Below are 14,169 nucleotides of genomic sequence, written 5' to 3'. Positions count from 1 at the left end.
CAGGTAATTTCTCATAACTGGAATTTTCGGCTCTTTCCTATTGGGTGCCTTCAGCTTGAAAGCCAATGGACTTTCAAACCATAATAAAGCATTTGATAACACAAACTCTGGGCTGCACTGCCACTGTGCTCCAAGGTGCGGTGTGCTAGTGAGAGAAAGTGGATGTTAAATAAGAGTTTGATCTTACGGGCCAAGGCTTGACTTATTGCTTCCCAAAAAACAAACTGCTATACCTGAAAAAACTGCGTGGGCCCGTTATTGATAGTTGTGCTGACAAGTGGACCCCAAGTTCACAATTGTCTTTTGATGGGTCTGTGCCTTTCGAGATGTGCTTGTCAGGTTTCACTTTGTGGTTGCCATGGCTTCCCCTACCTCGCCTGCTTCTAGAGACGGCTTTTCATGCAAGGGGGGCAGAGGGGGAAAAGAAGACGAAAAAAAAAAAGAAAGAAAGAAAAAAAAAAGGGGAAGGGGGAGGGGGGAGAGGAGCGGGGAAATAGGCCGGTGCGGATGAGAGGGCAAGGAAAAAGAGAGAGAAGACAAGGGAAGAGGAAAGAAAAAAGGGGAGGGGGGAGAGAAAGGGGGGGGAGGGGGAGGAAAAGACACGGGGGGGGTAGGGAGGAGCGGAGGACACAGGAGGGGGAGAAGGGGGAAGAAAAGGGGAAGGGGAAAACAAGCAGAAATGGAAAGGGAAAGACAGGGGGAAAGGAAGGAGGAAAACATGGAAGGCGGGTAATGGCCAAACATATCAAAGCAGAAGAGGGGGAGGAAGCGGGAGGGGAGAAATGAGGAAAGGAAATGACAGCAGGACAATGGTGTGATACCAAGGAGAACGACAGTGGGGGGAGGGTATGGGTTGGGGAGGCGGGCCGGGCTTGGCCGCCACCGGGAAAGTGCAAGGGATCCGAAAAAGAAAGAGTGGGAAACAAAAGAGGAGGAGGGAAAGGGTGGGAAGGGAAAGACGACTACATGTCCGTGGACGGGTGAAGAAGAGAAGGACCGGATACGGGGGAGGACCAGGGGTGGGGCTGCAAATCTCTAACCAAACTTGATGGCTATCACCCCCTTCTTATAACGGATCGCTTTAGGGTCCTGCCGAAAACGGTGTGCATCTTTCCTTCACTCTTTCTATTCTTTTTCTCTTCTCTTCTTGTCTTTTTTTTTTCTTCCACCCCTCGTTTTTGTTATCTCCCCGTCTCCTTTTCCTTCCCCTTCCGCCTTTCACTTTTCTTCAACAAGCTTCCACCTAGCGCTGTGCAGGGGGACAGTCTGTGGGGAACAGCCAGCTTCACTGAGGAGGACTTGTCAGAGCCAGAGTCAGACACAGTCTCTGTTGGGGACTTCTCTACCAGGAGCACGGAACCTATCTTTAGAGAGATCAAACCAGTTTTGGATGAAACTTAAAAAGTCTGTAAAAGTGAGCGACTACTCAATGACACCGAGAATTTTTAGATCTGTCAGCATACTGAAGAGACTGGTGTGGGTTTTGACCTCCTGGATGAGAAGAAACGGTTCCGTCTAAGAAGCACATGACTCTCTGAGAAAGGCAGCACAGACTAGACCTGTTAGAAGAACCAGGAAAAATCAATCATGCATCATCACAAGGTGTTTTTTCCCTTCTTTACTTGCGTTTTGCTTGTTCCAGCTTGTCTGCTTCTCTTTCGTCCTCTCCATGCCGAGCCTAAAACAGGGTCTTAAAACATCAACGGGGGGAGAGACAGGCACAAGAGGGCTCTGATCTCTGAGGTCGCTGTCAAAAAGACTTTTTTTACAAAGAAACACACACGACTGCAGCCCGACGAGGTAGATTGGGGTTTATGGTGGGAGGGTTCAGTTTCCCCAGCCATGGCTCTAACTCAGCGCAGAGTAGCCGTCTTGTTTTAAACAAACTACAAATCTAACGATCCTATCTCAGCTGCAGAGATAGAGAGCCGGGTATTCTGCTTTGTCAGCATATACGCCCCCAAATCAGGAAGAGAGAGGTGGGATTCTTCAACCTGCTTAAAAATGAGCTGAAGAATCACTTCAGGATCAGATCATCATTACTGGTGATTTTAACTTGCACCTAGACTTCACTGTAGACAGGATAAGTGAGGAGCCCCACCCACAGTCAATTCAGAGCCTTTGCAGTGCCATTAGCATCTGGACTTACTGGACACATGGAGAGTAAACATCCACAGTCCAGACAGTAACACATGGGTCAGGATGAAAACACAGAGTCAGTGCAGCTAGACGGACAGGGATTTACATTCCAAATTCTCAGTTCCAGACAGTGCAGAGCAACATCAGCCCAGTTGGCTTCACTGACAACCATTTGGTCAGTGCAAGAGCTACTGATTACACCAGGCGAGAGGATCAGGTCTCACTGGTCGTTCAACAATAAACTCCTGGCAGACAGCAGTTTTCAAAGTGTTGAACTTCTGGCAGCAGTGGAAAATCATGAAACCTGAACTTTAGTTTCTTTGAAGATGTGGTGGGAGGTAGGAAAGCGCAGATTCGTGTTTTTTGTGCCAGCAGTACATCTCTCATTCCACCTGCTAGGATTAAGGCGGCTGTCAGAGAACCTAGAAAACAGCATTAAGATCATTGAGGAAGAATGCACACAGCAATACTGATCCCACTGTTGGTGACCTGCTTCGGGAGAAGAGGCTGGCCTTGAGCTCCTTCCTCAGAGAAGAGTGAAGGGAGCTCTCGTCAGGTCTCGGTCCTCCTCCATCTAAAGGACATGGATGGGCCCAAGCTCTTTCTTTTTTTAATCTGGAGAGGTCGTGGCACAAAAGAGGCAAATGGTTTGCCTTGAGCTTCCAGGGGGCAGAATTACCACAGTGCCTGGGGAGATTGAGAGCCATGCTTTGGACTTCTAACACTGACCTGTTTGGGGCGGAGCAGTGAACATGGAGGTGTCGTGAGGAGCTTCGGAGGCTTCCACAGCTCAGTCCAAGGAGAGGGCTGTCTCTGGACTGCCAGCTGACTTTGGAGGAAATGACGGAGGCAGTAAACCAGATGACATTGGGACGGGCACCAGGGATTGACGGCCTCTCCACTGACTTTTATAAACATTTCTGGAGAATTCTTGGACCTGACCTTCACCTTGTTCTGCAGGAGTGCTACAGGACAGGATCCCTTCCTGTTTCTTGTCGGAGAGCTGTGCTTTCCAGATGTGAAACATCTGCAGGAGACCCTGTCACTGTATGAAAGGGCCTCCTCTGCCCGGGCAAACTGGGCCAAAAGTGAGGCTGTTAGTGGGGCAGTGGAGGGGAAGACTATCCTCTAGTCTGCCTGGAGGTCTTCATTAGTGGGGAAAGGAAGGCTTGAGAGTGTTGGGAGTGTTTTGGGGACTGAGAGCTTTCAAGCTAAGAACTGGGAGGGAGTGAAGGAGAAAGTGTGCGCCCGGTTGTCTAAATGGAAATGGTTGCTACCGCAGTTGTCATATAGGGGAAGGGTTCTGGTTGCCAATAATCTGGTTGCCTCGACTCTTTGGCACAGACTCACAGCTCAACAACCACCAAGAGGCCTAGTGGAGACATACAAAGAGCCATCCTGGATTTGTTCTGGTCTGGGAAGCACTGGGTCCGGGCAGCTGTCCTCTACCTGCCTGTGGCTGAAGGGGGGCAAGGTCCTATTAACATCCAGTCCAAACGGCCTCTTTCAGACTTGCACTGCACAGAACTGCCTGTACAACTGGTGGCCTGGATGTGTTTCACAGCCCGGCTGCTGCTAAGGAGAGCTGGGAGGCTGGGTTACGATAAACAGCTTTTTCTCCTGCGCCTCGGAGACGTGGATTTCACCGGGTTGACGTCTTTTACAGTTCTGTTTTTGCAGGCATGGCAGATTTTCTTGGGCTCGTTGGAAAATGAGACTCCAGGATGTGGGCTGTTGGGAGCCTTTGTTTTTTAATAACTTTATAAGGGCCAAACGCTGCTGTCTGCAGCCTGAGAGTCAACCTTAGAGAGGCTGGCTGCACCAAACTCGGCCACCTGATCAGGATGACGGCAGGCTCTGTGGACACCTTAAGGAGGCGGAGTAACATCACCTCTGAAAGACTGATCAGCAGAGTGGTGGAGGAAGTCTGCGCTGCCTGCCTCCATCCCACAGAGCGTTTGTTAAGACCCCGGCGTTATGTGACAAGTGGAGTGAAGGGGGAGGTACAGCTTTTCCCTCTTTGTTTCTTACTCCAGCTGTGGGTGAGTGGCAGGAGGGAGAGGTCAGCTGCTGTCCTTCTCACTCCCACTTGGACATTTCAGGATGCAGGAAGAAGGAGGTTACCAAAACGGTGTGAAGTGTCTGAACCTGCGCTCCTGGCTGGGACAAATGAGTCGAGGTGGGCTGTTTTTTTTGGGCCAGATATTTCCCCGAAAGGCAGCTGGCGGTCCCTGTACAAGCTGCCTGTTGAAAAACGGGCAGCAGACCTCCAGTGGAGGATTGTACATGGGGCAAATAGCTACGACAGATACAGGGGTGATGGTAGTGTGCAGTCTGGTGGCCTGGTTCTGGAGGGGCTAGCTGAAGGCCGCGACTGGAGGGTGGAGCATGCATACTATCACATATATGGACAGAATTCAGGCTTTCAGTGGCATATGGGCTGTTGGGGCTGGTGTTTGTCTCTGTGGGGGAACATGGGGAGCTGGTTGGGAACTTCTGAGGGTTTGTTTTGTTTTTGACCTGAACTGATGTGAACTGACCTGTTCTCTTTGGGATTGTTTTAAAACCAAAACCTCTTCTCTTTACTCCTCGTCCTCTCCTCTCTCTCTCGCTCTTCTCTTACCTCCTCTCTCGCTCCTCTCTTCTACTCCTCTCTCTCCTCCCTCTTACCCCTCCTCCTCTCCTCCTCCTCCTCAGGACTGAGGTATCCTCCTGTTGGGATGGAGGTGGTTGCAGACGTTGCCCTCCTCCTGGCCGTGGTTCCACCTGATGAACGAGGCGATGGAGGGTCGCCTGGCGACCAGCGCCCCCCTCCTCACCCCCAGTCACCCCAGGACGACGAGCAGCAGCCTGACCCCGCCCCCAGACACAGACCCCCCAGCCCCGCCCCTCCCCCTCCTCCCTCGTCCTCCTCGGATTACGGACAGGAGGCGTTTGGCGACGTGTCTGAGCAGAACCAGAACCAGCGGAGCTCGGAGGCGTGCGACGGGTCCCTGGGCAGGCTGGAGAGGGAGTGGGAGGTGGTGGAGCGCGAGAGGGCGGCGCTGGAGAGAGAGCGGGAGATGGTGGAGAGAGAGCGGGCGGCGGTGGAGAGGGAGAGGGCGGCGGTGCAGGCAGAGAGGCTGTGGCTGGAGAGGGAGAGGGCGACGGTGGAGCGGGACCGAGCCATGGTGGAGCAGGAGAGGGCGGCGCTGGGCCGGGACAGGGAGGTGCTGGACCAGAGAGCCCTGATGCTGAACTCTGTGGGACACCTCAACGCCCTCATGTAGACCAGCAGGCTGCGGGGGGCGTAGATCGCCCCACAAAGAGACATCCTGGTCGGTGGTGGAGGTCTGGACCTCCTGACACTAACAGACCACAGACCTGGAATAGTACTGTGGTCCAAACTGGTCCACACAGAGCTGGGTCAAGGACAGATGACGGAGCTCGTTGAGTCGGGTCCTGGAGATGAATGACCCGCAGGTCGGGGAAGGTTCAGGGGGGTCCGGCTGCACGATGAACAGACTCGTACTGAGTCCGGTATCGTAGCTGATCCACGTCGAGTGGCGTCTGGTTGATTTGAAATAACCATGATGAATGATTGAACTTTTATTTTGGTAATCATCATGCAGCTCTTCCTGTTCAGACCGGTTCCGTACGCAGTCTTTGGACTGCAGGTGACGGCAGTTCAGTCTGGACCTGGATCTGGATTCATTCACAGACATTCTTTTTGTTCTTCTCAAACTTCCTGTTGAATAAAGTATTTCACTTGGTCTGCAGCGCCGTGAAACGTTGTTGAAACGTTTGATTATCGTTCTGTTTGTTTCAGGGCGGAGCTCTTCAGTTGGTTATTCACACGTTGCACTAACGTTTCCTCAGCGTTCAGACTACCAGCTGTGACGTGAAATGTGGAAATTCACTCATCGAGTTTGTCACATGAAGTAAATTAAAGTGAATAAACTACAAAATGATTCCTCGTTGTGTTTGAAGGGGACGTCCAGTCAGTGCTGCTAGGAAATGTAGTCCAACAGTCCGCCTGGCTCCGGAGCTGTCATGTGACGCCTTCAGTGATGTCACTGGTGTCCAGGAAGAACCACTATTGAAAAGCTACGTGTGAAAATCTCGCACACAATGCATCCTGGTACATGTAGGCCCCATGTCCCCATGTCCAAATGTCCAAATGTCCAACTTCACAGCAGAAATAAACATGTTTACAGCCTGGTACAAAAAACAGTTTTGGTCTCTGTAGCTGATTACTGAGGGTGAATTTATATACAACTCACCTGTTCACATTATATTAAGGCTTAAAGTTATGCAGGATTAAGAGCGTGGACGCTTTGATTGACAGGTGGGTGTCGCGGAGACTACGTCCAGGTTTTAGACAGTCTGCGGGGACATCACGGAGACTACGTCCAGGTTTTAGACAGTCTGTACTTTATGTTCCAGTTAATTTATTCACAGATTAATGAACACGTCATGATGTAACTTTAAAAGCTGTCTTTTATACTTGAATGTCATTGGTTTGTCTCAGTGTGATGTCATCAGAGTGGGAGTGTCCATAATGAAGAAGAACCTGAATGACTGGATCGCACTGAAACAGACCCAGCTCTTAAACCTGTTGATTACCTTTACTCAGTGTTTATGTCGGGAGTCTGGCCCTGTGGGAGCAGCTGATTGGCTGTAACCTGGTTGTCACGCTCAGGTGGGCGGAACAGGACCAACCTGTTTGCAGCTCCGGTAACTGAAACCTCCCAGGGCTCCGAGCGAGAGCAGCCGGACGTCAGAGACATGCTCACAGTCAGAGTCGGTGAGTGCAGCTCTTTCTTCTTCTGGATGTTTTTCTGAACAAAGTGCTCGGTCTGCTGTCCGTGAGTATTCATGTTGGTGTGTAGTGAACACAGTGATCCAGCCTGTTTCCTACCTGCACAGGTGTTTTCTGCTTATGCAAATGAGATACTGTATCGTGTACAGTTTGGACTTTTTCTTTTTTTTGATTTGAACATCAGCTTCCAGTTCCTTGACATAACTTTAAAGTTTTGGACACACGGCTGATCACTGATCTGTTTTTAAATGAGATTTCAGATTAGAAAGGTGAAAGACAGGTAAACAGTGACAGATTCATTCTGACATTAATATTCATTTTTTAACTTTGTCCTAAACTTTATTTAGTGGCACACATGCAGATGACACAGGCTGACACACAGTTAATAAGTAACTTTATATATACAAGATAACAGACTTTAACATTCTGTAGAAATAAGACACAGTTCAGAGGATGCAGAAATAACTCTGGAGTATGACGCAGGTTGTTTTATGAGGACATGTCAGCGTGAGCTCTTTACGTTACTGTCACTCAGGTGAGGACATGTCAACGTGAGCTCTTTACGTTACTGTCACTCAGGTGAGGACATTCAGCGTAGCTCTTTACGTTACTGTCACTCAGGTTGAGGACATGTCAACGTACTCTTTACGTACTGTCACTCAGGTGAGGACATTTCAGTGAGCTCTTTACGTTACTGTCACTCAGGTGAGGACATGTCAGCGTGAGCTCTTTACGTTACTGTCACTCAGGTGAGGACATGTCAACGTGAGCTCTACGTTACTGTCACTCAGGTGATGACATTCAGCGTGAGCTCTTTACGTTACTGTCACAGGAGGACATGTCAGCGTGAGCTCTTTACGTTACTGTCACTCAGGTGAGGACATGTCAGCGTGAGCTCTTTACGTTACTGTCACTCAGGTGAGGACATGTCAGCGTGAGCTCTTACGTTACTGTCACTCAGGTGAGGACAGTGTCGCGTGAGCTCTTTACGTTACTGTCACTCAGGTGAGGACATGTCGCGTGAGCCTTTACGTTACGGTCACTCAGGTGAGGACATGTCGCGTGAGCTCTACGTTACTGTCACTCAGGTGAGGACATGTCCGTGACTCTTTAGTTACTGTCACTCAGGTGAGGACATGTCACGTGAGCTCTTTACGTTACGGTCACTCAGGTGAGACATGTAGGCTGAGCTCTTTACGTAGGTCCACTCAGGTGGAGGACAGGTAAGTGTGAGCTCTTTACGTTACTGTCACTCAGGGGAGGACATGTCAACGTGAGCTCTTTACGTTACTGTCACTCAGGTGAGGGACATGTCGGCGTGAGCTCTTTACTTACGTCACTACATGTGAGGACATGTCAGCGTGAGCTCTTTACGTTACTGTACTCAGTTGAGGACATGTCACGTGAGCTCTTTACGTTACTGTCACTCAGGTGAGGACATGTCAGCGTGAGCTCTTTACGTTACTGTCACTCAGGTGAGGACATGTCAACGTGAGCTCTTTACGTTACTGTCACTCAGGTGAGGACATGTCGGCGTGAGCTCTTTACGTTACTGTCACTCAGGTGAGGACATGTCACGTGAGCTCTTTACGTTCTGTCACTCAGGTAGACATGTCGGCGTGAGCTCTTTACGTTACTGTCACTAGTGAGGACATGTCACGTGAGCTTCTTTACGTACTGTCACTCAGGTGAGGACATGTCACGTGGACTCTTTACGTTACTGCCACTCAGGTAAGGACATTCGGCGTGAGCTCTTTACGTTACTGTCACTCAGGTGAGGACATGTCAGCGTGAGCTCTTTACGTTACTGTCACTCAGGTGAGGACATGTCAACGTGAGCTCTTTACGTTACTGTCACTCAGGTGAGGACATGTCAACGTGAGCTCTTTACGTTACTGTCACTCAGGTGAGGACATGTCGGCGTGAGCTCTTTACGTTACTGTCACTCAGGTGAGGACATGTCAGCGTGAGCTCTTTACGTTACTGTCACTCAGGTGAGGACATACGGTGAGCTCTTTACGTTACTGTCACTCAGGTGAGGACATGTCAGCGTGAGCTCTTTACGTTACTGTCACTCAGGTGAGGACATGTCGTGAGCTCTTTACGTACTGTCACTCAGGGTGAGACATGTGCGCGTGAGCTCTTTACGTTACGTGCACTCAGGTGAGGACTGTCGCTGAGTCTTTACGTTACTCGCACTCAGGTGAGGACATGTCAGTGAGCTCTTTCGTTATCGTCACTCAGGTGAGACATGTCGCACGTGAGCCTTTACGTTACTGTCACTCAGGTAGGACATGTCGGCGTGAGCTCTTACGTGACTGTCACGTCACGTGAGGACATGTCACGTGAGCTCTTTAACGTTACTGTCACTCAGAGTGAGGACATGTCAACGTGAGCTCTTTTACGTTACTGTCACTCAGGTGAGGACATGTCGTGTGAGCTCTTTGACGTTACTGTCACTCAGGTGAGACATGTCAGCGTGAGCTCTTTACGTTACTGTCACTCAGGTGAGGACATGTCGAACGGGAGCTCTTTACGTTACGTCACTCAGGGGAGGACATGTCCTGAGCTCTTTACGTTACTGTCACTCAGGTGAGGACATGTCAGCGTGAGCTCTTTAACGTTCACTGTCACCAGTGAGGACATGTCAGCTGAGCTCTTTACGTTACTGGCACTCAGGTGAGTACATGTCAGCGTGAGCTCTTTACGTTACTGTCACTCAGGTGAGGACATTTCAACGTGGAGCTCTTTTACTTTACTGTCACTCAGTGAGAATGTCAGCGTGACTTTAGTTAGTCACTCAGGTGAGGACATGTCGGCGGTGAAGCTCTTTACGTTACTGTCACTCAGGTGAGGACATGTCGGCGTGAGCTCTTTACGTTCTGTCACTCAGGTAGGACATGTCGCTGTACTCTTTACGTTCTGTCACTCAGGTGAGGACTATCAACGTGAAGCTCTTTAGGTTACTGTCACTCAGGTGAGGACATGTCAGCGTGAGCTCTTTACGTTACTGTCACTCAGGTGAGGACATGTCAACGTGAGCTCTTTACGTTACTGTCACTCAGGTGAGGACATGTCGGCGTGAGCTCTTTACGTTACTGTCACTCAGGTGAGGACATGTCAACGTGAGCTCTTTACTTACTGTCAACTCAGGTGAGGACATGTCAGCGTGACAGATATCTGACTGTGAGCAAGTAACTGAATCTGTTTTTTCTACAGAAAAAAAAGATGGCAAGACGACAAAACTTCAGAAGTAAGATTTTTTATTCTGTCTGGTGTGGTGTGGGTGGGTGGGTGTGTGTGTGTGTGTGTGTGTGTGTTGTCTCTATTATATATAATATATATATATATAGAGATATATATAGATATGATAATAGACGGTCACTCAGGGGAGGAACAATGTAAAAGTATTAGTGTTTTAATATTTAGTATTGGACAGTTACAGACCGTTTACAGACAGTTACAGACAGTTACAGACAGTTACAGTTACAGACAGTTACAGTTACAGACAGTTACAGACAGTTACAGTTACAGACAGTTACAGTTACAGACAGTTACAGACAGTTACAGTTACAGACAGTTACAGACAGTTACAGTTACAGACAGTTACAGACAGTTACAGTTACAGACAGTTACAAGTTACAGACAGTTACAGTTACAGACAGTTACAGACAGTTACAGTTACAGTTACAAGTTACAGACAGTTACAGTTACAGACAGTTACAGTTACAGAGGTCTCCACTTTGCTATTTCTTTAAAACATTTTTAAAAAGCACATTTGAAGTAATAATTTGGTAAAAACCTTAAAACTAAAGTTGAATTTCTATTTTTGCATTTCCACAATGAGCAGAAATACCAGTCACCACTTGGTTAGTATAGATTGACCGTCCACTGTTGGTACTGTAGGAAAGTATGTGTGTGTGTGTCTTAATACTGTGCTTACTTTCTTATTGAGCATTGACATTATTGTTGCAGCTGGTTGAGTTAAGGAGTGCTTCCTCTGAAGTGCTGAACAGGTTTACTCTGATTCCATCAAATACAAAACAAGATTTCATTATTTAAAGTTGAGACGTTTTGATGATTTAACATTTAGGATTTTATCATCTGGAGTGACGTGAACTATTTGTTCTTGCACTTCTTTCTTTGCTCCTCGATACCCATACACACGGCATTGTTCATTATTCATTAACTCACTGCGTGTTTATTCAGGGTGGTTCAGGCCATGCCTACTTACAATAAGAATAAAAGCAAACATCTGACAGCTTTGAACAAACAGGATGATCATACAACTAATGATGAGTTTAAAAAGAAAGACTTAAAATTAGTGTTTGTCAGTAACAGTCACTCCTCACAAGGCTAACTAGGTGAAAATATTTAATTAAGTTTAGCACAAAGTTTAAGAACAGCTGCTGTCATCAACGTCATGTTAGTCCATATTAAATAAATGTAACTATACAGTAATGCATTTAATATGCACTTAAACCATTCAGAGTGTTCTGTAGTAATGATGTGACTTTTATAACTGAATGTTAACTGTAATGGAAATGGTTGAACAAATGCACAAACACTCTCTCATGCAGAACATTGATTCTCTGATTAGCCTGTTTGAATCAGGTCTGACGTTGCTGGTTTAAACACAGTTCATCCTTTTGATTCGATGTCTCCACCTCTTTTCTGCAGAAGTTTGGCAGTGCATGCTGCTGCTTGTGCCGGTGATTCTCTTCATCACATTTATGCTGCAGGACAACAGTAACGAAAGTACGGAAACATTCTTTTACCACATACTATAATCTATATCGCCACCTGTTTTATACAAGACATTAGAAACCCTCGACATAGAGACTTTAAAATGAGTTATTTAATCAGTTACTCATAAAAGAAGCATGTGCTGTATTTTGTGCAAAGTGTGTCTTGTTCAAAGCACCACAGAGCTGCTCTTATTAAATATAAAGCTCTCTCGTTAACATATAGTTGTGATATCGGGACGTCTCTGTGCAGAGGAAGTCATTCTTACACATCTGTTTTTGTACAAATAAAACAAACAACATTTAACATGTTAATCATGGAGCTTTAGATATGGTAGGTCGAGTTTACATCTTGGTAAGCGAGAAGAAAGACATTTCACAAACTGTCAAACTATTTTTTTATTGTTACTCTCGTATTGTGCAATGATGAAGTATAGAATAGTGTCATCTGCATACAGATGAACTTTACAGTTACATATGGACACAATCTCACTTATACACACCGAGTTTTTAAACTCTGACATGGTGGAAATGCAGAAACACACGGAGGGAATCCTTAGTAGATGACATTTTAAAGAGCCACTTGAAGTCTTGGTAGCTCTGTGTAACCGAGCTGAACATGATCGATGAAACTACAAACGAACCTTTCATTCTTGAAGTCTGAAGGTGTTTTATTATGTTGATGAACTTAACATCTCTGTCGTCCTGTAACTTCAGTTTTTTCAGCTGAATGGCGTCGAGCTATAATTTCAAGATTTGACAGTCAGTCAACCAAGACGTTGCCTAAACAGTCAGGTTAGTGATTTATTGAACTTGATCGGATGAATGATTGAGGTGATCTGATGCCGGATTAATCAATGTTGTGAACATTTCTACTTCAGCTGCAATGTGTAATACGAAGGTAGAGTGTCCAGAGGAGACGTATGGCTTCTACATCCAGAGTGGAGCTGCTAACGTCATGCCTCCAAAGATCTGCCTCCAAAACAAACCGTAGGCGTCTGAACTTCTTCTGCTCACGTCCAAACAGTGTCTCAGAACTTTTGTTGTTGCCTTTAGATTTTAAAAAAGGTCACAGTGGTTGAGTGTGAACCACACTCTGTGTGTTTGCTCGTTGTCAGGTTGCTGACTGCTATTTCAAACTTTTCTCAGGGTTCTTGGAATGGTCCTCAACAACGCTGGAATTGGAATAAACATTGTTATAGTGAACGGTGAGTTCTGAGCTAATAACCTGCATCGCTGCTGCCTGTGGTTCATGAATCATCCCTCACAGTAAAGTGTCTGTATGTAACAGGTAAAACCGGGGAAGCCATAAAGACCGGTCACTTTAACATGTTCACCGGCGGTAAGTAGCAGCTGATAGTTAATATAATTTAACTTCCATGTGGTCCCATGCAGCCAGAGGATTTCACATTTCTGTTGCAGAAGTACAGCCGCTCATTGACTTCCTGAAGAGCATTGACAAAGGCTCGGTTGTGCTGATTGCAACATACGATGAACCAGCGTCAAAGTAAAGTGTCACAAACTCAAACGTTCACTTTTAAAAGTGGTGGTGAAACCAGTGGAAACACTGACTGACATACTTTGACTGGCTTGTTTAAACAGGCTGAATGATGAAGCCAGGAAGCTGATGGCTGAACTGGGAAGCACTGCGATCCAGTCACTGAGATTCAGAGATAGCTGGGTGTTTGTTGGTGGCAAAGGAGCAGCAGTGGACAGCAGCTTTGAAAAGGTAAATACACCCTTTTATGATTGGTTATGGAAGGAGGAGGTGTCTGCTGGTGGTTGGAAGACGGTGAATGGGACGAGGAACTGTAATGTGACACCATTCACCTGATTACAGGTCAGTGTAGTATCAATGAGTGAATTTAGATGCTCTGGTTCCTTTGACTGTTTCCAGCACGTGAAGAATGACCCAGCAAATAATAAATACGAAAACTGGCCGGAGCTCATCGAACTCCATGGATGCATCCCCAAATATCAGGAGTGACCCCGCTGCAGCGTCCTAAAGGATTAAGACTGACAGACAACCTCCACCCTGAGGGGGATGACAGGATTACTGCCTGAAGACAGAGACATCCACATGTTCTCTTCACTGCTTCTTCCTCTGGGTGGAAGGAAGTCTAAACACTGTGGGTCTCTGTGGGTCACTGTGGGTCACTCTGGATCTCTGTGGGTCACTGTGGGTCTCTGTGGGTCACTGTGGGTCACTCTGGATCTCTGTGGGTCACTGTGGGTCTCTGTGGGTCACTGTGGGTCACTGTGGGTCTCTGTGGTGTTCACTCTGGATCTCTGTGGGTCACTGTGGGTCTCTGTGGGTCACTGTGGGTCTCTGTGGGTCTCTGTGGGTCACTGTGGGTCACTGTGGGTCTCTGTGGGTCTCTGTGGGTCATTGGGGTCTCTGGTTCACTGTGGGTCTGGGGTCACTGGGGGTCTCTGGGGTCTCTGTGGTCACTGTGGTCTGTGGTCTTGGGGTCTCTGTGGGTC

General features: G+C 47.5%; 2 protein-coding genes across 3 annotated transcripts in view; both read left to right on the top strand.

Annotated features, from left to right (window-relative positions):
* The window catches only part of zgc:113426 (uncharacterized), a 13,927-nt gene extending 7,841 nt beyond the window's left edge, over positions 1 to 6,086 (top strand). Inside the window, exons 13-14 of the mRNA XM_027275760.1 lie at positions 3,484 to 3,613; positions 4,837 to 6,086. Coding sequence (XP_027131561.1) covers positions 3,484 to 3,613; positions 4,837 to 5,408 — 702 coding nt within the window. The 3' untranslated portion in view covers positions 5,409 to 6,086. The remainder of the gene's footprint in view (positions 1 to 3,483; positions 3,614 to 4,836) is intronic.
* Positions 6,087 to 9,818: 3,732 nt separating this feature from the next.
* zgc:101783 (Protein FAM3C-like) lies at positions 9,819 to 13,962 on the top strand. 2 transcript variants are annotated; one of them, XM_027275809.1, is made up of 10 exons: positions 9,819 to 9,833; positions 10,094 to 10,193; positions 11,621 to 11,698; positions 12,403 to 12,480; positions 12,567 to 12,675; positions 12,835 to 12,893; positions 12,977 to 13,027; positions 13,108 to 13,192; positions 13,288 to 13,414; positions 13,583 to 13,962. In XM_027275809.1, the coding sequence occupies exons 2-10, from the start codon at positions 10,169 to 10,171 to the stop codon at positions 13,670 to 13,672; spliced, it is 702 nt and encodes a 233-aa protein (XP_027131610.1). In that variant the 5' UTR covers positions 9,819 to 9,833; positions 10,094 to 10,168; the 3' UTR covers positions 13,673 to 13,962. The 2 variants fall into 2 exon arrangements, with proteins under 2 accessions (XP_027131610.1, XP_027131609.1); XM_027275808.1 differs by lacking the exon at positions 9,819 to 9,833 and having other exon boundaries at positions 10,068 to 10,193.
* Positions 13,963 to 14,169: the final 207 nt, after the last annotated feature.

The sequence above is a fragment of the Larimichthys crocea genome, unplaced genomic scaffold, assembly GCF_000972845.2.
Source record: "Larimichthys crocea isolate SSNF unplaced genomic scaffold, L_crocea_2.0 scaffold214, whole genome shotgun sequence".
Taxonomy (NCBI): Eukaryota; Metazoa; Chordata; class Actinopteri; family Sciaenidae; genus Larimichthys; species Larimichthys crocea.
Note: the sequence above shows the minus strand (reverse complement) of the source record. Positions and strands in the feature narration are given on the sequence as shown.

Excerpts from the sequence above, each read along its gene's own strand:
- zgc:101783 (XM_027275809.1), top strand. The coding sequence starts at position 10,169 with ATGGCAAGACGACAAAACTTCAGAA. Across the intron at positions 12,676-12,834 it reads ATCTGCCTCCAAAACAAACC|GGTTCTTGGAATGGTCCTCA; the intron begins GTAGGCGTCTGA and ends AACTTTTCTCAG. Across the intron at positions 13,028-13,107 it reads CTTTAACATGTTCACCGGCG|AAGTACAGCCGCTCATTGAC; the intron begins GTAAGTAGCAGC and ends TTTCTGTTGCAG.